Genomic DNA, 24,869 nt, shown 5'->3' with positions numbered 1-24,869 from the left:
TTCATGTTACGCTCTGCTCTTGCGGCACTAATCAAGCAAAAGCCCCCTACTGGGAGCTTTTCCTTATTGCTGCTGAGAGCAGAGAATGCTGGAAGGCTGCAGCAGGAGGACATGCTTCTGGTGAGTGCTGCCTTTACCTTATTATTCCATTTTACCCCACCCGCAATCCTATATTCATGAACTCGAGTTCTCCGAATTCATGATTATAGAATTGTAGCTGGTGTCATAGTATCAATAATTTGCGGTATTTTCTTTTCAATTTTCCAAGGCTCGCCTGAAAATGTAAAAGGAAAGAATGGGTAATTATAAATACTACACCGCTCACCACAATCGGCGGTTGGCAGAGCCTTCATAAATGCTGGTACTTTCGCTTTCAGTTTCCCAGGCTTGCCCGGAAACTTGAGATAGTACCAGAATTATTGAAGACTCTGCCGCCTGTCTTCATAAATGCTGATACTTTCGTTTTAAGTTTTCTGTGCTCGGGAAACAAAAAACGGAAGTCACAGCAATTATGAAGACTTCGCCGGTGGCCGGGGAAGCATTTATAATTGCTGTGCCTTTCATTTTACGTTTTCTGAGCTCCCCTGGGCCACGGGAGCAGAGGAAACATAGAAAGTCACAGCAATTATGAATACTTTGCTGGCCGCCGGCAGAGTATTCATAATTGCTGTGACTTTCATTTTATGTTTCCCGCACTCTGGAAACTTAAAACGAAAGACTTTGCTATTATAAAGACTCCGCCGTGGCTGGCAAAGTATTTATAATTGGCGTGCCGGCAGCCGGCGAAGTATTTATAATTTCTGTGCCTTTTATTTTAGGTTTTCTGAGCTCTCTTGCACTGGGGGAGCAGAGGAAACATAAAAATAAAGTCAAGGCAATTATGAACATTGTGGTGGCCTTCTTTCTTCATGTTAAGCTCTGCACTCCGGCAGCAGTAAGCAAAAGCGCCCACTAGGGGACTTTTGCTTGATTAGTGCCGCGGGAGCACTGAACAAAGGAGGCTGTTTCATTTCACAAAATGAATGCCCCCATGTGAAAACTTTGAAGCTCATTTCCTACAAATTTTTCCTAGGGACCTTTTCTAAAAATATTTTGTATATGTATTTTTCGTTATGGCCCATCTTTTTAAACCATAACATGTTTGAGTGCACTACCCATTTAACTGTGTTACTCCGGTGCCCTGTAGAAATTTCGCCCAGGTTAACCGGAAGTCTGCCTCTGTGTCTCTTAACTTGTATATCAGTCGCTCATACGAGGCTACTCTGACCCTTTCCTGCTCCCATGCGCTCAATGACAGCCCTAAGTTTGATTTCTGTAACCGTAAGATTATCTGTTTTGCCACCATCAGTGCTGTACCCAGCCATTTCTCAACCCCCCGGCCGGTGTATACTCGGCTCTTGCGACATGTCTTGCAAGATGCATAATATTGGGTTCTTTCGGGTACCCCACCCTAGAGTTCGCTATATTACCTCCCATATGCTCTGCCAGTATCCCTGCACCTTTGGACAGTACCACAAGGTGTGCCCTAGATCCCCCGTACTGGTACCGCACCTCCAACACTTATCCTGTGTTAACTGGGCAGCTTTAATCTTTTCTGGTATCCAGTACCAACCCTGTCAAGTCTTATGATGCATAAACCTTAAGCTTTCCGCGTGACCCCTTTCGCAAAGTTTTTAAAGTTTTGGAATATGCAGTGTATTGTCTCCTTTGAGTTTTGCTCTCCTAGAAGCTTTTGCCATTTGTCCACCACTCCTTCCCTACTCGAGTACAATCAATTTATTATGTAAAGCCGACATACAAGGCCCCTACCCCAGCTCCACTTCTCCAGCAAGGTCATGATTGGTGAGCTACATATCTCTCCCTGTTGCTCCCTAACAACCCTCTGGACGCAGTGCATCAGTTGTCCATGCCTCCGCTCCTCTTCCGCCCCCCCAACCCCTTTTTAACCAGAGGTCTTGGAAGGTTATACAACCATTCTCCTTCCAAATGTGTCTCACCTGCTTTATACCTGCCTCCGCCCATCTCTTCCAGCAGACCTGCCTTTCCCCTATCCTTATCCTCTTGTTATGCCAGATTGGAGCCTCCAGATGCCAATATCCATCCACCTTAAACCATGCATGAGCCTTGTTCCACACTGTAGTGTTTGTGCTGAGTATTGGGTCCTCTTTATCTTTCAGCTCCGTTCCAAAGATAACCCGTGGGCCCTCCTTCCGTGAAGGTTTTTGCTCCCATACCATGCATACGGGCCTGTGCCCCCACTCGCCCCCCCCCCCGGATGTATTCTGCCACTTGACACAATTTCTGAGTGACATAGTGTACTTCCATTTGAGGTAGCCTTAGCCCCCTGCCTTCACTAGCGCATACAGTTTTCATGATTTCAGTCCTGGCCTTTGACTTTCCCACACTAACAACTTGATGCTCTGTAGTATTTGTTTCATCAGCACCATCTATACTTTTGGGGGCAACATGCCAAATACATAGATTAATCGGGCGGCCGTAACCATTTTAACTGTTTGGATCCTCCCCCAATTAGACAAGTTCAGCGAAGCCCACCTCTCAAACTCCACTTGCGCCTTCCCCTATGCTGGTTCCACATTGTCCCTAGTCATGTTTGTGAAGCCCTTATTTAGGGATATTCCTAAGTACTTGAGACACTCCCGTACACATCGCAACTGGGTCTCCTCCACACAATCTTTGTAGGTTATATCATTCAGGGGCATTGCTTTGCACTTTTCCCAATGATTTTATATCCGGAGAAGGGGGAGAAAACGCCAATTGTTTTCATCAGCTCCTTCAGTGAGTGGACTGGATCCACCAGTGTTCGCGTAATATCGTCTGCGTATAAAAGCGCCTTCTGTTTCCCCGCCAGTGCGTCTATTCCCTTTATGCCTGGGTTTAGCCGAATAGCTATGGAAAGCGGCTCCAGCTCCAATATAAATAGTAGGGGGAAAGCAGACATCCTTGCCTCGTTCCCCTGCCAATGTGAAAGGGCTCAGACTCTGAACATAAATGAAATAAAATGAAAGTGGAACAATAAGTGGTCTTTTGGTCTGTTTTGCTACCCTCTTCTTTGTGTGTGATTACGTTGCGGCTGGCTGTGCACCCAACGCGGGATCTGTCCTTTCTTCTTGGAGTCTGTCCTCCAATCGTGGAGTCTGTCTCCACCCTCCATTCTCCTGGGAGAAGCCCGCTGCAGCCTAGGAACGCTACTTGCATAAAGACATCATAACAGCGCAGAGCTTGCGCGGAGCACAAGTGGAACAATAAGTGGTCTTTTGGTCTGTTTTGCTACCCTCTTCTTTGTGTGTGATTACGGTGCGGCTGGCTGTGCACCCAACGCGGGATCTGTCCTTTCTTCTTGGAGTCTGTCCTCCAATCGTGGAGTCTGTCTCCACCCTCCATTCTCCTGGGAGAAGCCCGCTGCAGCCTAGGAACGCTACTTGCATAAAGACATCATAACAGCGCAGAGCTTGCGCGGAGCACAAGTGGAACAATAAGTGGTCTTTTGGTCTTGTGGGCGAGTGAGGTGTGCCGTGCCCACACAAACTCCATAATCAGCATTAGGTAAGCACAGAGTGGCTTGACTGCTGTGTGGAATCAGTGTTCTTTTATTTATGCTCATTCCAAAGCTGCGGTGCATGAAACTGTTAATTACGGAGAAGGGTTTGGAGGCCCTGAAAGAAAGGGACCCGGGGAACATACTAACCGTTTAAGAGTGCAGCACACTGGCTAGTGGGGTACAAACCCATTTATTCTTAGAGGAAGGGGGAAAGGACGTTTATCTACAATCTCTACAAAACGCCCCCACCCCTATTCTCACAAGTAGTGGCTAGATCGGTTTTAATTTTAAATACTGCATCCCTCACTCTACCTCTTATACAACCCCCCAAGGCGGCAATGAATCCACCCGTCACTAACCCAACATTCAATGGGTTAAATCATTGTACTATTCTCATGGTGGAACTGGATAAATCGAGTCTGCGCTCCCCTGCGCTTGGATTAAGGTTGACTGTGGAGGGTGGGAGGCCTCTGGCTGGATCATCTATGGAAGGGAGGCTCCAGAACACCCTGGGCTGCAGGCTGCCACCTCGACATCTTTAAATCATTCCATGATACTGGACGATTCTGAAGACTCAGTGAAAATACAGAGAGGGCAACGAACAGAGGCTGCAGGTCCTATTCCCTGGGGGCTAGACCATATGTTCACTTGAAGGGTCTCCACCCAAGTCCCCCCACAGAAAATCTGGATAATCACATCCCGAAATCTATCCTCAAGCACTCGTTAAATGGGGACTTCTTTACGTCTAACAACATGGAAACGAAGAGGAACTATATGGTAGTGCCGCAGATTGACTCGTTGGGCCAGCATCGATCTCAGCACTGTATCTGTTGCTAGAATATATGCTTAGGATGTACAACAACATCAAGGACATTGCTCAGGACAATGCAAGGAAGCTGGGTAAATTTGACTCAAATATTACCCTATCACTGGAAGGCTCCTAATGCCCTCATCGTGCTTCCTCACACCAAAACCCACAAATGGGGCCCCTCGTTCCCGAGTGCGTATGCATTGACGAGGATGTTTGGGAAGTACCAGAACCACTTGCCCTGGGAAAACTACCATCCTCTAGCCTGGAACAAAGCACCACGCTGGTTACCCCGACAGTGCTTGTGGACAGCCAACAACGGGAAGTGGCTCTGTTACAGGTGGCAGGAGACAGTCAAGAGGTGAACGTTGAGGCGGTGCAGCAGTTCGCTGCTGATTCACCACCCCCTAACTCCAACGAGGACCCCCAACAATAAAAGACAAGGAAACAACGTAAAAATAAAAAGAGCAACAGTGGAAAGTCTAAAAACCTTCCGGCCTCTTACCTGTACAAGCGGAAAAAGGTCCAATAATTCATAAGCACACTCTCAGGAAAGCACACAGTTAAGGACCTGGCAGTTGAATATCTGACAATACTTTCCCCCATGGCTCAGGGTATATCTGAGGACTCCAGACCCCAACTACGAACTCCCAAGAAGAAAACAGCCACCAAACAAAGTAAGATGACATCGTTCTTGCGCAACTCTATTCCATCCAATCTAGCCCAGGTGCAGATCAGCAACGTGGTCCCAATGGCTTCTCCAAGGTCACTGGCTATTCACCAAGATGTACTGGAACCTACTGTGATGACACTGCAGGCATGGACTTCTGCGAAGGTGCCTACGTCTCTACCAGCAGATCCTGCGCTGTCGTCTTCCAGGCATGATGGCTCATCTAATATAACCAGGGCTGATACCTTCCAGGGGACTATCATGCGGTGGGACTTTGTTTCCCAGGCTAATGTCCAACAATCTATGAACATATCACACATGTTGAGGGGTTTTCAGGAAATCCCATCTCTACGCGCATTGAGAAATGATGACATAACGCGTGTGATTTTTTTCCCAAATCAGGAACTAACAGATGTGCCTGCCACTTTAAATCAAACCTGATAGCACAAATAGTGTGGCAAGATCGTGAAATGTTTAAGGTGGTAGGCTGTGATCTTTTTGATCTCCATGTCCCAACAACGCTGGCTGATTTTCTGACTCCCAAATCTATTACCTCTGAATTGGGCACAGACCTCCTGAGCTCTAATTCATTATCTGGCGCGACTGTGGCCTTGGCAGACTGGTCTTGGCTGGAAGCCGCGGTACAAATGTTTTCCGAGGTCAGACAGTCAAAAAATGTGCTCTAGGATGGGGAGTGCAAATTTGTGTCATGGAACGTTTGTGGATTAGAAGCATGGGTGGGGGAGGCTAACATTCCTTTTCTCCAAGAGACTATGGACATGAATTATTTTGTGCTCCAGAGCTTTCATACCTATTGCAAGAAGGCAACTAGGGGGTGCAGAGGCCTCCCCCTTGGGGGTTTGGCCATTGCCATTGATCTGGGGGTGAAATGTTACCACTAAGAGGTAACAACTCCCCTGGAAGGTCTTTTGGCAGTCAATGTTACATTCAAGGACAGCCCTGACGACTTTTTACTGGGTAACACATATTGGAACCCTGCAAAGTGTGCTCTGAAGTCCTTCCTAGAAGGCCTGAATGGGCTGTTGGAGGGGTGGCTGGCAAAGGCCAAAGGTGGCATGATTATACTGGGGGGGATCTTAATGCGCACTGTGCGGAGGGTCACAGGCCACAAGACCAAGGCAACTGGGTCTTTAGACCCGAACTGGGGTTTGCAGACCATCCCACTATTTGGCTAAACCATCTGTATAACTGGGATCTAAGTATTTGTCTTCTCACTAAAAAATCAATGGGAACTTTCTGTACTTGGTCCAGGGGTACTAAAAACTTGTGGATAGATAATTTCTTTGTCTCTTTCCCTTTGTTATACTGTTGTGAACCCCTCACGAGGGGCCTGTCTGTAGGCAGTGATCACTTGCCCCTTCTTCTCACTCTGCATTTATGTCTGGAGTTCGCCCTGACTGAGTTATCAACAGCATTTATCTTGCCAGATAGAGGTGGCCTGTTGGTTAGATGGAATGTGTTAAATTGTAGGAATGTCCTCAATATTCTTAATCACACAATGAAGTTAAGGGGGTACTTGACGAGTATCTTTTCAGTGGAATCTTTCAATCTTACACTGCATACATGTCTGGCCCGCTTTGCAGATAAGGGTAAATTCAACACTCACCGATATGGCAGCACTATTGCACGGGCAAAGAATCTTAAAAGAAAAGATTTGGGATCCCTTCCTTCGGCCTCCTTTTTGCCATCACAATATGTGGCGGCCAAGAAGAAAATCCAAGCCTGTTACAACATAATAGCCACTGAATGGAGACGACAAGCCCATATAGCAACCAATCAGGCAATACTAAAAACACTGGCAGGGAACAATCATACAAACCTTTGGTCGCGATAAGGCAAACCTCAAATGGTTCTGTCTCTGAGAAGGGTTGTAATATACCAGATCACACCTGGCTGGCATACCTGCAGAACAAATGCGCTGGTCAAAGGGATGAGAGCAAGTGCTTGTCTCTCAATATGGGCCAAAAGGATCGGGGTGCCGGCCTTTGGGATGAGGGGGGTGTACGGTGCGCCATAGGGAGGGCTAAGTCATCTTCAGTGCCGGGTACTGATGGTATCCCGCCAATGCGCTTTAAGCAGGACCCAGAGCTATGGGTGGGACCTTTGTTGACCCACTATAAGAGTATCTATCGAGAGGGTAATATTCCATACCCCTGAAAACAATCCATCATTATACCCATCAACAAACAGGGCGACATGTCTGATCCGACGAACTTCAGACGTATCGCCCTCTTAGATGCCTCTAGTAAAATGTTTGCTTCTCTTTTGCTCCGAGACCTCTCCCAACAGATAAAGGATCTCAACCTTCTCTACAAACACCAGGTAGCGTCTCAATCTGGCATGGGGACCTCCCTCAATGGCACTATAATCTCACACCTCTCTGCAGCAGTAAAAAAGGGGGTGGTGGGCCCAGTCTATATGGTCTCAATAGACATGTCCAATGCTTTCAATACTGTAAGTTGGGAGACCCTGTGGAGCAAAGTCCTACAGTGGAAAGTCCCACTTAAAACGGTCCAGATCTTGGCATTGCTGCATAGTGAATTATCTTTACGGGTCAGGCTGAGGAGGGAGGGGGCTACCTCCACACCTGTCCTTACGTTTGTGGACTTAGGCAGGGCTGTGTGGTTGCTCCCACCCTCTTCAACCTTCATGTTTCGGACATTGCCGCCTTGTGGGAGTCTGGAACTACAAATTCTGCACAGATGAGCAAAGTAATTCTAAACTGGTTGGCCTTTGCAGATGACGTTATTCTTTTCGACAAGACTCCAATTGGTTTCCACAGGAAACTGACCACATTCCATCACTACGCTGTCCAAAACAACTTACAGGCTGATTCATGGAATTATTTGCGTGAAAAACGCAGATTTGCACGCCTATCTGCCCGAAAATCTCTGTTTGAAGTATGGGGATTTTTGAGTAGAAAGGCACACAAATCTGCGTTTTTCACGCAAATAATTCTATGAATCAGGCAGTTAAAAATCAATAGGCAGAAATCCAAGGTTGTCATTTTTCCACCATAAAACATCCAAAAGCTTTCATCTGGAAGGCGGGAGATCAGCCTTTTGAAAGGATACCACCAATGAGGTACCTGGGATTTAATCTTGCAAACAACCTCTCTAGTGGGGCCTGGACTACTCTTCTCAGAGGGGGATTCCCTATCTTATTGGCCAAAATGAAATGAATGCAGTTCCAACTATGTGGCTATTCCTTGGTACCCTTGATCAGGTTCTACCTCCAGAATGTTGAACCTTTTGTCCTATATGGTCTTGGCATTGTCCCCTTTGATTTGGGGGCCTCACTTAAGAGAAGTTTGGTCCTGAACAATTCTGTCTCCAATGCAGTTGTCAGACACGTGTTGGGACTCACCTCTCTGGCTGCTAGAGCCTTATGGAGGAAGTTGGCAGAATACGCCAAAATGTTAAACCCTACGATTAACTCCCTGTACCAATTTTTGGGTGAGGTGTCATCACTCCAATCGGCTTCCTCTCTGACTCGGTTTAAGACTACCATGTGAGAGATTCTTTGTCAGATTGGGTCCTCCCCAGAGGAGCTAAGGGTGGTGCCTGGGGTGGTAAAATGAAAACTATTCACAGCGGACTGGGCCGAAACCCTAGATCTATTGGGCAACTTCTCCATTTATAAAAACAAGGGTGCATTTCTTGTAATAGTGTGTGGTTAAGGAGAACAAAATAAGTAAAAGGAACAGTCAAAGAAACAAACTCTAATCTACATTAGAACTGTGGTGCTAAGTCCATGTGTCCTATTCTACAATAGTTCATAGTTAGGTCCAGGACACTCTGGAGGAATGTGTGTAAAGTCACTCAGAGTGCCTCTAGATTCACATGATCAGGGGTCTTTCTGTAGAGGTTACTGATGAACATTGGCCTTCCTGGGCCTTTGTCACTTGCTGTTCAGATGATTGCTGTTTTGTCCCTGTCTGAGTTGGGTGGATATTCCGGCTGCAGTTATTATGACTCTCCTCAGCCAAGGGCTTTTGTTGTTCCAGAGCCACCATAGCCTTAGGCTTCTTAAGAGCCGACCACATGCTCCCTCCTGGCTCGGGTAACCAGTGAGTCCTCCCGGTTTAGGTTCTCAGTGAAAATCTCTGGTTTGCGTTCTCAACAAGCCCACCTGGGCTAGATTCTCAATTAACCCTTGTCATGTTTCATCAGTGCCTTATGCCAACCTTCTCAGATCCCCAAAGGTATTGCCCGACTAACTGGATGAACAGCCAGTTTGGTGGTAGCATCAAAAAAGTAGAAAGGTGTGCCCCTAAACACAGTATTGCAAGGCCCAGGGTGAAAATGAAAAACAGTAAATGGTTGCCATTAGCAGATAATACCGTTCCTGCTTCCCCTACTGCCAAATTACCCGGCTTACTTGATATGACAAATTAAAGGCTGATGACCTAGGGTGGAGGAGAGTCCTATCTAATAAGATGGCACACGGCTTCTGTCAACAACAGAGGAAGTGAGAGGAGGAAGGGCACTACTATTCAGGGAGTACAAGTCTGTGGAACCCAACAGCATGGGGATGGTAGTCCAAGGGATAACCTGTTGGAACGCAGATGTAGAGAAATTAGTCCCAGGGAGCAGTTCCGAAAGTACTGCCAGAAAGGTTTCAGAAGAGTATTTCAAAAGTCTCTGCTCCAGGCACATGGCAGACCCTGGAGAGGTGAAGGGGTGGGGGAAGATACAGTCACCAATGCCGCTATGGAGGATGAGTAGTCCAAGGACAGGACACTGCACTATATAACCGATCAAAAATAACAAATAACTAAAAGGTTAAATATCCCATTTCGGTATTGCAAGTCCCAGGGAAAACATTTGTAGTGGTTCTTGGAGTTTAAAACATGCACACCTTTCAACATTTTCAAAAACACTATTAGAAGAAAATATCCTGTCTTGGTTTTGTGCGTGTGCTGATTTTATAAATGGCAAATGCCATTCGTCCTGCTCAATTTGGGTAGCTCTGAAAAGCCAATTTAATGAAATGCGCATATTTCACCTTGATATGCTAATTTCTGGCAACGTCACATTCCAACGCGTTTGTTGAAGAGTCCCCCCACTTTAATTATTAGGTCTTGACTAGATTTGAAAAGGAGCTGTATGTGTAACATGCCATGTTTAATCATGAACATGAAAAGAATGTCTCGGGGGGATAGCTCAGTGGCAACGTGCTCGCCTTGGAAGCAAGACGACACGGAGCAACACAGGTTCGATCCGGGTCTGTGCTTAGAAACCTCTGGGTATTAAGTGCGTTATAAATAACCTATCATATCATATAAAATAGCCTATAGAACAGTCACCCTCTGTACCAGGTTGGATGTGGTACTAGAATGCTCAAGATGGACGTTTCATAGAAGTGGATAATGCTGAAAACAGCCATAATAGTGGCTGGCCTCACTTTCTCACTCTGCTGCTGCCACAAACACCTAAAGAACTCTTTGCACATTCATAATTAAAGGATGCTGCATATGGCTACTGATTTTATAGAAATCGATTGTATCAATACTAATAGTGATGGTGAAGAAGATGATTTACAAGATAAAGTACTGAAAATAATGCAAAGTGAATATTTGCGATTACATGTTTTGTATACACATTTGAATATAGTAACACTATTACATTAATATGAAAGAAATGGTCTAGAATTAGGGAATGCAGGTAGTATTCAAACTGGGCGGAGTTGGCGAGAAAGATATTTATCCCATTAAGAATTTAATAGGTTAAATGAAAAGACTAAAATATGTATGAAAGTTGTGCTAAGAGAACAAAAGGGGGAACTGTTGATGTTGACAGTATTTTTTTTTATTTCTGATGACACACGGGCACGCATGAGCCATGGAACAGAGCAAAACCACAGCCATAGTTGGAGATGACTTGGTAATGAAAGCCATGCTTAGGAAGGTGGCACGGTAAGAGATCTGATTAGTTGGCATACACACAAGAACCCCTAAGGACATACGTGAATAATGTTGGCCTCTGCCCAAGGCAGTGGTATGCCCAGTTGCATGTTTCATGAAATGAATGAAGGTGTATTCTACCGCCTGAGAACCAGAAGAAGGATCATGTGGGTGCAAGACACTGGATCAGGTCTTATTGATGGAGGCGGTGGTCTGTATCATGTGGGTAGACTGCAGAATTGAACAGGTCATGAAGAGTACTGTAACCATGATCTCCAAGGTCAGAGGATGTTCTGTCAGGATGTTCATAGTTAATGTAAGTGTATCTATCTTACTGACTTTCTGGACAAGGTTCATTGTGTAAAACCGTGCAAAAACCCTGAGGTTTCTGTGCTCAGGGGCACATTTTTGGGATGGCATACTATGCCAGTTTTCCTGTACATTTCTGCACAGCTTATGGAAATACATGTTGTCTCTACCTAAGCTGCCCAAGGTTGCTTCTTGGATTATTTTGTGAAAAATGTGGGTTTCTGCATGGCATAGGGCCTCATCACGAGTTGGGCGGTAGCCCAGCTGGGCTACCGCCCACCTTTATTTGCGTTAGTGCCCACCTGTCTGGCGGTATTGCTGCCAGATCACGGGTTGGCCGCTAACCGTTACTCCCCATTGGGTCCATTGGACTTTTTGGTGCAATTACTGTGTAATACCGGTAATGCTGCCAGCGGTAATTGTGCTCAAAATTGGCAACTCTGAGCTGGGTGTAAACACGACAGACTCGAGATTAGGCGGAGCAGTAAAAACGGTGGGCTACCACCCAACTTGTGATGAGGCCCATAATGAGTTGTCCTTTGAACTGGTTTGCTGGTGTTTTCTGCTTCAATGACTCTTCCTCCGGTTATTTCTTCTCGACCCCAGCTTCTTTTTATAGCCATGAATTTTCTAAATGCAGGCTAGAAATAATGATTCTGCCTACTGCACCAGAGTACTAGTCTGAATTCAGGGAATCGACTGTGGAGCCGCACACATGTGAGTGCATGCAACATAAAATCTAAGATTAACAAGCAACCAAGTAGCAGTGCTGTGGGTGGGCGCAGCCCTGCCACGTGTTTTGTGGGAGCAAGGCTAGAGAGTTCCAAAAGAGAGAACGAGGCGGCACTCTGTGTCCATGCTGTGAGATAACAAGTAGGCGACAGTAGGAAACAAAACAGCAAGTAGGCTCACATGGACAGCCTATGAGAGAAGATCGGTAGGCAAATGCCTGTTGGACGGAGCGCAAGTTAAAATCGAAGATCAAGAAGCAATCCAGCCGCAGTTCTGTGGGCGGGCGTGGTCACGCCCCGTGGTCTGTGGGAACAAGGCTAGAGAGTTCCAACAGAGAGAACAAGGCAGCCTGTGGCATACTGTATCTGTGAGATAATAAGTAGGTGGCAGTAGGAAGGAAAACAATGAGTAGGCTCACACAGGGAGCCAGTGGGAGAAGATTGGTAGGCAAATGCTGCAGGGAGTGATGTCGAGCAATCACAAGCAACCGAATCGCAGAAGAGTCCGCAGAGAATGAGGAACTTCCAAAGGGTTCAGTGGCCGCAGGCAGGTAGGAGTGTGGGTGCAATCTACCCTCTTCGTCAATTTCCAGCCCCCCCTGAATAATGAACACTTTTGAGCCCTGGTTTGGATAAGAAGACTTTGGCCCTCATTACGAGTCTGGCAGTAGCCGTGCCGGTAAATCTGGCAGGCTGCTGCCAGACCCGTAAACAGTTAATGGCGTCTGGCTTGCCGGTAACACCGGGTATTACAACCCTGGCTGCCGGTAAGTCAGGCGCCAGTAACTATGTTGTTCATCATTCCCAGAGAGTCCCATTGGACTCTATGAGAGTGGGGACCACTAAAACACTGGCACCATCAACGACAGTGCCAGTGTTTCAGTGAAAGTCTGCGGCCGGGTGCCGTTCCGCCCGCCAGGGCAGTCCTGGCAGACGGGAAGGCAACCCACCTGCAGACTCGTAGTTTGCTGGTATGGAATCAACGGTGCTGGTAAGCTTACCGACACCGTTGTTTCCGGACCAGCAAACTTGTAATGAGGGCCTATTTCTTTATTCCATTTTGAAATACACTATAGGATGCGGCTGATCCTGCACCCTGTCTGTCAGACAGGAAGTGAAATTACCCAGCCCCTTCTCCTAGTACCACTTCCTACTCCATATGCCTTCCACTGCACCACTGTAGGAACAAACCTCTGCCTTGAACTGTGGATCTTTGCAGGGAACACAACAGTCGCCGTGTTTTCTAGCAGCCAAACATCGGTATTGATAATGGTTGATAATGTCGTATTCTCCGGACTGGACAATACATGTCATAACGGGTTCTTTCAATATACAATTGTTGGCACCTGGGCAAGCTTCCTCATCAATGGAGAGGAGGTGGGCAGAGAACAGTTGCTACAAATTGAGAACATGGTCCACTACAAAGAAACAGTGGAAGGACAATAGCGGTGTCCATGCTGATATGCGGAGTTTGCACGTGCAATACATTAAGTTTTTGGGCGAAAAGCTGGAAAGAGGACCAAAACAAGATCACCCACATGAAATGATTCCCCAGAGTTATAGTTGACACTGCCGCTGCACCGTAGCTTCTCCACATTCGGGTTTACTCTTACCTATTCCTCCACAGGGGAGGAGCTGCCAGTTCTTGCTTCGGGGTGTACAATCCTTTGGCCTCTGATGGTGGGCACTGGCTGATTGTGGGACTGGGGAGCTGGGATTGCCTTTGCTGTGAAGCGTCCTCCTTCCGTTCCAGAGCAGAAGAGACTCTGTGTGGAGCTCGGTACCAGTCAATAGGCTGAAATGGGAGCAACGGAAGAAATACAATTAGCAGAAAAGGGGCATTCAGTTTCCATTTCCATTCCTATGCCCTGATTCTAGAACCCTGGTGTGTCCGGAAGAATGCTGCTTTCCTGGTCATCAATCTCCCACCAGAAGGCTTGCCACTATGCCAATGCATTATGGTAGCGAAACAACATCAACATCAGGACTCAAAGTACACCTGCATAAAAACATAACTTGTTGTAATATGGTACACTATCTCCTAAGGGCCAGTGTATGCACCAACTCAGTGCAATATATACCAGATTGGCAAAGAGCATGCTCCACGTGCACAATAGCAAGTGTCGGAAGCCATGCTAAAGAGGTCTTTATATGGATGAGAAGGTCACATGTCATCTACGGTGGCTCATTATCCCCATCCCTTAGGAGAGCTCAGTGCTTAACAGTGCCAATATTAAGAGTACTCTGGCTGTAGGATTCATAGTGGTGAAGTGGTGGAGGGCTAGGACAAGGCCGCGGGGGGCCTTAATGTCTTGGAGGGGCTTGTTGGGCTGCTGGGTGTTAATCAGTCCCCGTCATTGTGATGGAAGCAGTTATACACACAAGGGGTCTTCCCGTGCACAGTGGATACAGATCCATGGATCATGACCGCTGCCAATATTGGAAACTGTGAGAAACCTGAGGGTATTCTCACTTCTATTCCCCATGGATCCTCTGCGCAGGTGGCCAGAGAAAGGTCATTGCTTAGGATCCTGACCCTGGGGCTGGACAAGCGAGGGAGGACCACCTGCGTCGACGGTCTGTGGGGACTGGGAGTGGAATGTCATTGGTAAAGACATGGGGCCTCATTATGAATTTGGCGGAAAGGCAACAACGGCGCCGGTAGTGCTATCGGCGCTGTTGGTACCTCTCCGCCACATTACGAGTTCTGCTTGCCGGTGCAGGACTGCACGCGTGGTCTGACTAGGCGTGCAGATAGGCACCCGCGAGCAGAACTTGTGATTGCACCGCCACCGTTATTAATGGTGCCGGTGCAACCATGCTCCCGACCCCAATTCTTTATTCCCAATGGGGATCGGGAGGCCGGCCATACTGGCACCCGCGAATGGGCAATTACCGGCCCATTCATCTCATAATGGACCGGTAATGGCCCATTCGCGGGTGCCGTGGCGGTTAGCGAGTTTGGCGGTAGCCTAAGGGCACGGCTACCGCCAAACTTATAATGAGGCCCATGGTATCCCCCTTTTCCTACTAATGACCAACCCAACCCTTCCTCCATCTCATCTTCATGGGGTATTATAAATCAACCCCCCCTGACTTCCTCATACATGACTACAAAACAAACTGAGACGAGGAAAAAGCAACCAGGAGTAATGAAGACTAGTTGCTTTCACCACTTAGGTACTGGTATGAGGAAGAGGCCTGCTGAGGGCAGTACAGGTCAGGCATGTCCCCTTAAAGATGGTCAGGTAGGGCTAATTGTGAACTCGCAATTGCAGCCTGTTAAAGGGCTGCAGGTGTATAAGAAGCCCCACCAAAGAGAGTGAGGGCGGAGGTGGTGACAGGAGCATTGGCGGTGAATTAGCTGCAGCAGCTGAAGAGAGGCCAAGAAATACAGTGAGGGGCAGCACGCTTATGGTTCAGGGAAGTGTGGCCTGGTAGCTGGGATTCTGTGGAACCAAAAGAGGCGCGAAAGGGGAGCCGTGCCGAAGGCTGCACCTTTTTCTATTGCTTGAGGTGCACGTTCTCCTGGGGCCAGAAGCTGATCCAGGAGTGCCTGAGGGGCAGGAGGTGGAGCCGCTGGCATAATGGTGGCCCCCACAGCCCCAGCGGTGTGGTCGGACCCCACCACCACATGTCCTAGGAGGGGGGGGGGGGGCCTTCGAGGCACATACAAAAATGAAAACAAAAACAAATTTCTTTTTGAGGTCACTCTGCCTTCATAAATACATTATTTCTGTAACAGAAATAATTTATTTATGAAGGCAGAGTGACTACAAAAAGAAACTTTATTTTTGAAGTCCGCGGACCTTCCCCGCCACCCCATGACATGGAAGCCTCTCGGCTGGAGGCATCCATGTCATGGGGTAGGGAGAGCCGTATGACTTCAAAAAGAAATCGTTTCTTTTTGAAGTCACTCTGACTTCATAAACAAATGATTTCTGTAATGCAAATAATTTCTTTATGAAGGCAGAGTGACTACAAAAAGAAACTTTCTTTTTGAAGTCCGGGGGCCTCCCCGCACGCCATGACATGGAAGCCTCTAGGCTGGAGAAATAAATAATTTCTTTTTGAAGTCACTCTGCCTTCATAAATATATTTGTTCCGTTATGGTTCGATCCTTAATGAAAATAATGCATTTATGAAATCAGAGTGACTTTAAAAAGAAACCATTTCTTTTTGAAGTAATATGGCTCCCCTCAACCCCATGACATGTGTTTGTGTGAGTGCATGGTGTAAGGGTACACACTTAAATGTATAGGTGACTGCCTGTGTGAGTGTATGGTGAAAGGGTAAACACTTAAATGTATGGGTGGCTGCCTGGATGTGTGTGCCTGTATGGTGAAAGAGTGCATGCTTAAATGTATGGGTGGCTGCCTCTGCCTTTATGGTGAATGGGTACACACAAATGTATGGATGGCTGGGTGTGCATTTGTGTGTATAGTGAATGGTGTATGGTGTGTAAACTTGTGTTCAGGGGTGCAACAAAACCTACATTTCGGGGGGGCTAACCCTTCAAATATTGGGAGAGGCGTTAACTTCAAGGGCGGTGGGAGAGGGGTAAACTTATTTGTGTGAGGGCATCTAACTTTGCATTTTAATTAGACTATTCTAGTGCAGCTTCAATGTTCGAAGCAGTTAACTCTCTCCTTTAAGTCTGAATGCACCCACGTGTCGACTGCTGTGAAAATGAACGGTCTCTTGTTCCCTCTCTACCTTTTTAATTACTCCCCTGGCATGCAAGTACTAAACCCCCATCATGATTTCAATTGCCTAAAAAATTATGCATTTCAATGCAGGTACTAACAGTGAAATGCTTTACATTAGTAATTGTTGGGCCTTTGTTAACAGGGAAACCTAGGTGCCGGTTAACATTTGTGTCCTGTTCTGTCTAGCAACTTCTCTGTAGGTCAGCCAGGTTGGGTCAACATACCCCAAAATTTCCAGGGGTTGGGGGGTGCTGAAGCCCAGTCGGATCAATGGTGTTGCGTCACTACTTGTGTTTAATGCCTTGATTACTTATTGGTAATCTTCATTACTCCTAGCCCTATTTTTCCTCGTCCTAGTACTTGTGTATGAGGCATTTGTTAGTTTGCCTTGAATTCTTTTTAACTGGGCATTTCTCATAAAGCAGTCCTGCTAAGTGTAATTACCTGGCTAGGCAGGCATTTGGGTGCTGCCAGTCTAGCCATTTATTACTGCGGCATTGTATATTTTTCTGGGCATCTGTGATAAAATAACCATGATAAGGGTTATTGCTTCGACTGGCCTTTTGGTGCATCCAATCTAGGTATGTCTAAATGTGTCCTGGCATGCTTTAATGCAATATGTTATTATGTGTCTACACTGGTCTACATTGCGCAGCCAGTTGGACATGTTTTCAGTGTGGAATGACATTTTTAATAGCACAGCATTAATGTTCCTGTGCACTGTTCGTGACTTGCATGTTTTGGATTTTTGGATTGGTGTTACCCTACAAAACAATTGCAAAAAGTCTGCCTTTTTAGCAATTTTTTCTCATAAGGTGTGCTGTATATTGCATTAAAACACCTATTTAAATATTTCTCCTATTGCAGTGTGCGGCATACGCATACAGCAGCACGTTTGTGCGTATTGCACACGTGTGGTAATCTAGGCTAGCCCAGAGTGTGGCGGGACCCATGATTTGTTACTGAGTTGCGGGGAGCCCTCAGCATGGCTCGCAGGGGGACCCCCACATTTTGTGTTATGCCACTGGGTGGAGCCCTGAAGCAAAGACCAGAAGGCTGGAAGATCTATGCTGCAGGAACTCGCAACAAAGCAACCAGTGAGTTTCTAAGCAATCAGAAACCTGTCATGCAAGTGTTTGATCCTACGCACAAGGATATTTTGAATCGAGTGGTTGCGTGAATGGCGAGACACATTTTCAAAGTTCTCCAATTTGAATCCATGCAAACCAGCGAACAATAAGATTTGTTAACTCTGAATACTTTGCTACGTAGTGGTCGAATGCAGGTATAAGCACTACAACGATATATGACAACAAAGCTAATTGAAAATAACAACAGAGTTACTTACACACAAATTTTGAAGCATTATTGAATGCTGAAAGGAAAAACCAATGTTTGATCAATATATCTGCATATGTTTTAATACCGCAATGAAGGAAAACCATTACTTATGAAGGTGCTAAAAGAAATGAAGCTTTTCCACCTAACTGAATACACTGTGTGCCAATTCGTGAAGTGAATGAAATTTACATTGCAAGCAACGTTCACATATATTATTTCTACAGTACATTTAAGTGTTACTTCAAAGAAACCAATGTTTAATGAACTCTAAATTGAATACAACATTTAAAAGGCCAGCAAATACAATGTGTATTTTAGCCCAAAGTGAATGGAACTCTGGGAAATGAACTTTAAAAGGTGAATTTAACTGAACTGCCATTTTCAACTAAAACATTTTGTGATGCAAAGAACAGCTATTATGCAGTCGGTGCAAATGTGGCAAAAGAACATTGGGAAAATTGTGAAACAAGATCATATTGAAATCTCACTGAAATGATATCTTGGGGAAGGAACCCTGAGATTGGAACTATTTGTTGTCTTGAGCACAGAGCCTTAGGATATTTAATGTTTTGATCTGTGTTCTGGAACTTGGGGAAGGGAACCCAGAGTCTTGGTCAATCCTATATTGATTTGGAGCTCAAAACAATCCTAAGACTTTTGTTAGAACTGCTATATACTTGGGGAAGGGAGGTTAGGCCTTTTGTAAATGGCATTCAGACATATATCCGCTGCTGCCTTAACTAAGTAAACTACACTGAAAAATGTATGTATACATTTTATAGGCAAAATTAAATGAGGGGCCTAAATGCCGGCAATTATGAGACGATACACATGGGCATAGTTATCCAGTCCTGTTTTATTGTAGGCCTTGAAGTATGGCTTTTATAATGGTAAAAGTAGGACTACAAGTCGCAGAAAGCAAATAAAAAACAGGACTGTAAAAGCACCTACAGATTGTAATGGATCATATTGGCAAATATACATACTCGTGGCAATACCCAGGAGCCTAGCAGTCAGCAACCAACTCCTATCCCTCCACTAGGAGCTTGGTACCAATAAAGAGCCGCTCCCTGTAGCAAGCATCGACGAGCGGGAGACATGTGAGCTGAACAGAGAGAATCTCATTGATAATTCAACATTGAGTTGAGCAGAGCCGGCCCGAGGCATGGGCAGTCTGTGCCGTCGCCCGAGCCCCGCGCTCTTTGGGGCCTCGAAGCTAACTGCTGTCGTGAGTATAAGAAGTAACGAGGGCTGGGCTGCTTCCAGCCACGGGGCTTTTCTTGCGCCTGTTTTAGCGAGGTTGTTCTGTCAGCTCCAGTCCCTCTGTGACGCGCTTCTAGGGAGAAATACCTCCCGCCACCTCCCCAGCAGCCCATCAGACCTGGGGACCTCACAGTTAGGGCTTATCACACTCTTTGTTTAAAGTAATGGTCCATTTAAGAACCTTTGTTTTTGACAAGGGGCCGAAAAGGGGTATTCTATTCTGAAAGCACATACAGAAAAACTAGTTGCCCCCCAAATCTGTCTTCTTTGAAGACAATTATAATATGTTGACAAAAAAAGATAGTATTCCTATGTATGCATTTGGTGTGTTAAATACATTTTCTGGGGGGAGAATGTCACATTTCACTCACATCATTTAAAAATGTCTTTGTCAAACTATGCAAAAGGTTACCAGTACCTTTTCACATTATCTTTTGTTGTGATTAAGTCTTGAAAGGCAGCCTAAAAGCCATTTTTTAAAATGATTTTGTCAAATTGCATTCTGGTATTTGTAGTCTTCAAGATGGGGTGAAATTATGCAACATGTGTACTATTTTTGTTTAACATATTTCTATAAGGATTCTGATATTGCTGGAGTGCTTTAATTATGATGTGTGTACTTTTCCTGTTAAATAATTTTGATTGGTATATTGATACCTGATGTGACTACTTTTCAAGTCCGATTTATTAAAAAAAGTATTGTTGAAAGCCAAACCTCGTGGTGAGGAGGGGAAAGGATCAGAGGGCAAATTTGTTGTGATGATTTACCAGGTCCATGGATGTGGGAAGAGAGGTTGCTGGACGGAGGATGTTCTACATGGCATTGTGCGGATTTTCAGGGTGCAAGTTAAGATTACATGTGGGTTTTCAGCATCCGCCCACTTTTTTTCAAAGTGACGACTCCATCCCCCTTGGGTGTTTTTAAGGCCAGCATGCAAAAAAGCTTTGTTTGCTCTAGTTTTTGCCCACCGGGATTTGAACCCACAAACCACACAAAAGGGTCCTCAAAGCATACATCTTATATTGGCATTTTGCTTTCCATAGAATATTTAAATATAGATTTTTGGGTTAAAAAGGTGCACACCTTTTATACTTTGCCAGCACTGGTCTAGGCAAATGTCCTCCAGCTGTTTTTTTCTCCTGGTATTGATGATTCATTTTGTAAAAAAACAAAGCTAATTCCTATTGAATTTTCTTCTATTAGGAAAGGCCAGGTGAATTCAATTTGCATATTTCACTTTGGGATACGTTCAGTGCCTTTGCGTATGTTAATGACTCCCACACTTGTTTCTGGTCTTGACCGCATTTGGTGACATTTGAAGACCTGCGGAATTGCTTACTCTGACGGGCCTCAGTACCTCTCTGGTAAATAGGCTTTGTTAAGATTGCACTATCCTGCAGCAAAATCACTTTGCCCTGTCTGGCCCAGGGCCAATCCCTGTCCTTACAGTCTTGGAATGTGCAGTCACCTTAGGTATGTTTGGATTATTTGCCAGTGATCTTCATTACACTTTGTCCTGCTCTTCCTAGTCAAGTACATTCTTTTGAGGTACCCATCTCTGCAAATGATTAAGTTCACGTGGTCGTCTACTTGAAAATAAGCCTCACTCCTGATATTGCTATAACCGTAATATTAACAGTTAAAATTCAGATATTGAATGTCAGTTTATTTGATCCCCATGCATATTGACTAACTTTGTAACATCATCTTCTGCGATGCAATTAAAGTGGCCCCACACATCTTTTGCCGCCCCGGGCCTCGCAAATCCTAGGGCCGGCCCTCGAGTTGAGATACTAATGATTTACCTGGTGAGCGGGCAAGTGCAAGTACCTCTCCTATAAGAGGCCTCAACTCTGTGATCCTTGGTTGCCCCTTGTATGCGCCCGATTCATGGAAATCCGTGCATAGTTCCTGCAAAGCCTGTGCGCCGAGACTCTATGTGAGCTCCACGTATTTATGGAATTGTTCCCGCAAAGTAGGTCTATCTGCAAGTTGCGGCTGGTACGCCCCTCACACGCCCCCAAACAAAGCAAAACAGCCACATACACCTACATGTGTGTGTTTCCCAGGCGTGAACACACACACACCGTAAAAAACTTGTGGGGACCCCCAACACTAGGCCAGCACCATGGTGACACTGGGCAGAGTCCCCCGTAACTGTAACCAGCACCCTGAGAACATGCAAACAGTTTCCTGAAACTCATTTCATTTTCCGGTCAAACTGTGTGCGAACCCCCGTAAACCGTCCCTGCTCCCCGCTACGCAGCGTACAAGCGTACAAGAACCCCTAAATCCGATCGGAAACCCTTTCTGCCTGCATGCACTCCTATATCTGACATGCAAACTCACCTCTGCTTTGCAAATCCTGCAAGCAAGTCTGTACACCTGCTTTCGGGCGGCAGAAAGATTGAGGGCTTTGCGTGGGCATTTAGCAGGCGAGAGGTTGCGCGGGCACATCCATGAATAGGATTTTTGTCGTGCCCATTGGTGGGCGCGCTATGGACTGCCTGTGGCCTGTCCCTCGTGACGCCCACTTTTTGCATTGTTCTTCCTCATTTTTCATGTTCAGCCCCCTACACCAGTCGCTGAGCAGACAACACCCGAACCCTTCGTTGAGTCTCGCACAAGGCACTCAACCACTCGCAGTTAAATGCAAAGTAGGAAAAAGTGCTGCACACACAATTCCATGCATCGACAAACGCCAAAAATCCCTATTTACTGCGCCAATTATTCAATGAATCAGGTCCTATGTGTCCAAACCACGGGAAAACCTGCAAACCCAAGTGGGTTTCGGCACACACCACAACAAGGAGAAAAGGTGAAACAGTAACTGAAATACTAATCTCCATGCATGCAGCAACAGCAACAAACTGAATACATTCTCTGGAGAAAGCCGGCCTTTATGAGGCAAGATGGAGGCAGGGCTAGTCAGCGCATGTGATCAATGGAATTTAGGGGACTTGTAGTCACGTTTTATCTCCTTTGTTTCTTTTGCAAAATAAGGATTAGCAACTGTATAATCCGTGATCTTCTTGCCTGTCATAACATCTGGTTTCTCCTTTCTAAAATGTGCGGACTTTTCGTGGCTCCACAAATACAATTGCCAATGAGGTCAGGTGATCGCAAATTTCACTATTGGGATTTTGGCCACGTATGTTTAAATGTAAAACAATCCATTGGCGGGGGGGGGGGCGGGGGGGATTGCACCAAATTACAAAATAATTACTAGTCAAACGAACTTTAAGACGAACCCACCCAACAGGTTGGTCTCTAGAAGAGAAAAAAACTATTGGCCTATGTGAAATGAATGGAAAACGCAAGTTAAGTTGATTTCCATAACTCTCTTTTCCAGACCTATGACAACCTTTATTAAACAGATCTACGGTCTCTGGGTGGCTATGATATAGGCGGGATAGTGTGAAATCTGCTGAACATAATATAAAGCCTGTGATATTGGAAAGCTGCCTTGCCATGTCCCTGCAGTTTCTACAAATTGACACTCGGAGGCAGTGTTGATCAAGTATTGCACCATCCCAGGCAAGTGGTCGGAGCAGGACATTTCGGCGCGGCCGGTTCAGCGCGGGACGATTTGGCGCAGGAGCCGGTTTGGCGCGGCAGTCCGCGCCGAACTGGCCGCACATAAATGTCCTGCTCCGGAACTGTCACTACGAGTTCTTCATGCAGGCACCACAGCCACGCAAACTACACAGCCGGCCCGCGAAGGTGGGGGCTGTGCTGCTCGGAGCAGTCTGCTCCGAGCAGCACAGCCCCCACCCTCGTGAGCCCGGCAGATCTAATCTGCCCTGTGCGAGGACAGTGCACACAGAGTAGATTACTCTTTGTGCTCAGTGCTCGCACAGGGCATTGCTTTTAATGCAAAATTCTGGGTTCCTATGCCTTTATTTTAAAATGAAACCGTTCTAGAAAAGTTTCATTTTAAAATAGTGTTGGATGAAGTTGAAACTCGCACTTTCAGTGCACTGCACTGAACATTTCCCTAAACATCAGGCGATGTGCACTGGTGTGCGGCGCGCCAAAACATCCCAGCGCCGAAGCATCCCGTTGCCGAACTGGCCGCACCGAACTGGCCGCGGCGAATCAGCCCGCGCCGAACCGGGGTGTACCGCAAGTGGTAGGCAAGGTTGGTCAAGGATGAATTCATTCTCCCAGTTTTGGTCTGGAATTATATGTAGTACATACCTGAGTTGCCAGCGAGCACAGGTCCTATTTGGAGAGAGGGAAAAGGGGACACTCAAGGGTGTGCAACGTGTGGAAAAATTGCAGGAATCTACTGATTGCCAGCATTGAAAAGGTGCTATCCGTTATGGCATACGCCCAACCTCTCTCTGCCAATGACAGACCTCCAGGGGTCTGCTCACGAGGATCCACCCATTCATCGTCTTAACAGTGAATTTAGGAATAATCAGCTGTCGGGTTCTGAAGACAAAAGTCCGCTGAATACGGGCCTTTCGCCATTTTCTTCTTTATGATTTCACACAACGGGCCTCATTACACGGAAGGCGGTAAGGGTGAACGGTCACCGCTAATGGTACCGGTGACCGTTAGCCCTCACCGCCTTACTACGAGGTCCCTTTGCGGGTTGGTACTATAACGCCTGCTTTTTAGCAGGCGTTGAAAACCAACCCGCAAAGGGACCAGGGTGCTAATTACGGTACCGCAATTTGCGGTACCGTAATTAGCACCTTCCCCATTCCCATTATGCCCTATAGGGCAAAAATGGGAATGGGGAAGGGCAATGGGGGAAGGGGGATTACCGCCCCGCCAACCTTGGAATAGGGCGGTAATTCCCCTTTCCTCCAAGGCGGTGCCGGTATTTTACCGGCATGGACCAAGGTGCTAATAGCACCTTGGTCCACCACCTACCATGTAATGAGGCCCATGGTGTTTCGTGCATGTTCGTTTTTTACTTGATCTTCCTTGGACTTCAATCGTATTTTCCTGTTTGCCATTTGTTTGTTTTACAATGCCACACAGAGTAATAACACACGCGCATCCACGAGCCTATGGGCTGCCAATCTCCGGGAGGAAGTGAGATGCTACTTGGAGCGACCTATATTGGAGTGACCATACAGGGGCAACTACAAAAACTCTCTGGAAAAGACAGACAAAAATGTATTAAAAAATATCAAGACATAACAGGCTAGCCACCTGGTAGGGCAAAATAAAGGAAGGCATTTAACAAGATAAAAACGAAAATAACTCGTGTGCTTTTAAATAGTGAGGTCATAGCTTGAATATAAGGCATTCCACCATTTTATTTAAGAATAATACTCTATAGCAGGGGTCTGCAACCTTTGGCACTCAGATGTTTTGGAATACAAATACCACCAGTCCTAGCTAGCAGAGACAAAGGTGAGGGATCATGGGAGTCGTAGTCCAAAACATCTGTAGAGCTGCAGGTTGGAGATGTCTGGTCTATAGTATGATCAGCTTCCGGTCTTATGCTACCTACTGGGACAAGACCGTTGGGCAAGAAGCCAATTTTTCTAGAATAGGAATGTGCAACCTGCAGCTCTCCAGAGGTTTTGAAC

At 46.2% G+C, this 24,869-nt stretch overlaps 1 protein-coding gene across 3 annotated transcripts in view; it reads right to left on the bottom strand.

The window, feature by feature from the left end:
- LOC138503948 (lamin tail domain-containing protein 2-like) overlaps positions 1–24,869 on the bottom strand; it is a 510,184-nt gene that overhangs the window by 131,093 nt on the left and 354,222 nt on the right. For all 3 annotated transcript variants that reach the window (XM_069624071.1, XM_069624070.1, XM_069624069.1), the window contains exon 7: positions 13,617–13,798. In XM_069624071.1, coding sequence (XP_069480172.1) covers positions 13,617–13,798 — 182 coding nt within the window. The remainder of the gene's footprint in view (positions 1–13,616; positions 13,799–24,869) is intronic.

Source organism: Ambystoma mexicanum, chromosome 11 (assembly GCF_040938575.1).
Source record: "Ambystoma mexicanum isolate Mex_15411 chromosome 11, UKY_AmexF1_1, whole genome shotgun sequence".
Lineage (NCBI taxonomy): Eukaryota > Metazoa > Chordata > Amphibia > Caudata > Ambystomatidae > Ambystoma > Ambystoma mexicanum.
Note: the sequence above shows the minus strand (reverse complement) of the source record. Positions and strands in the feature narration are given on the sequence as shown.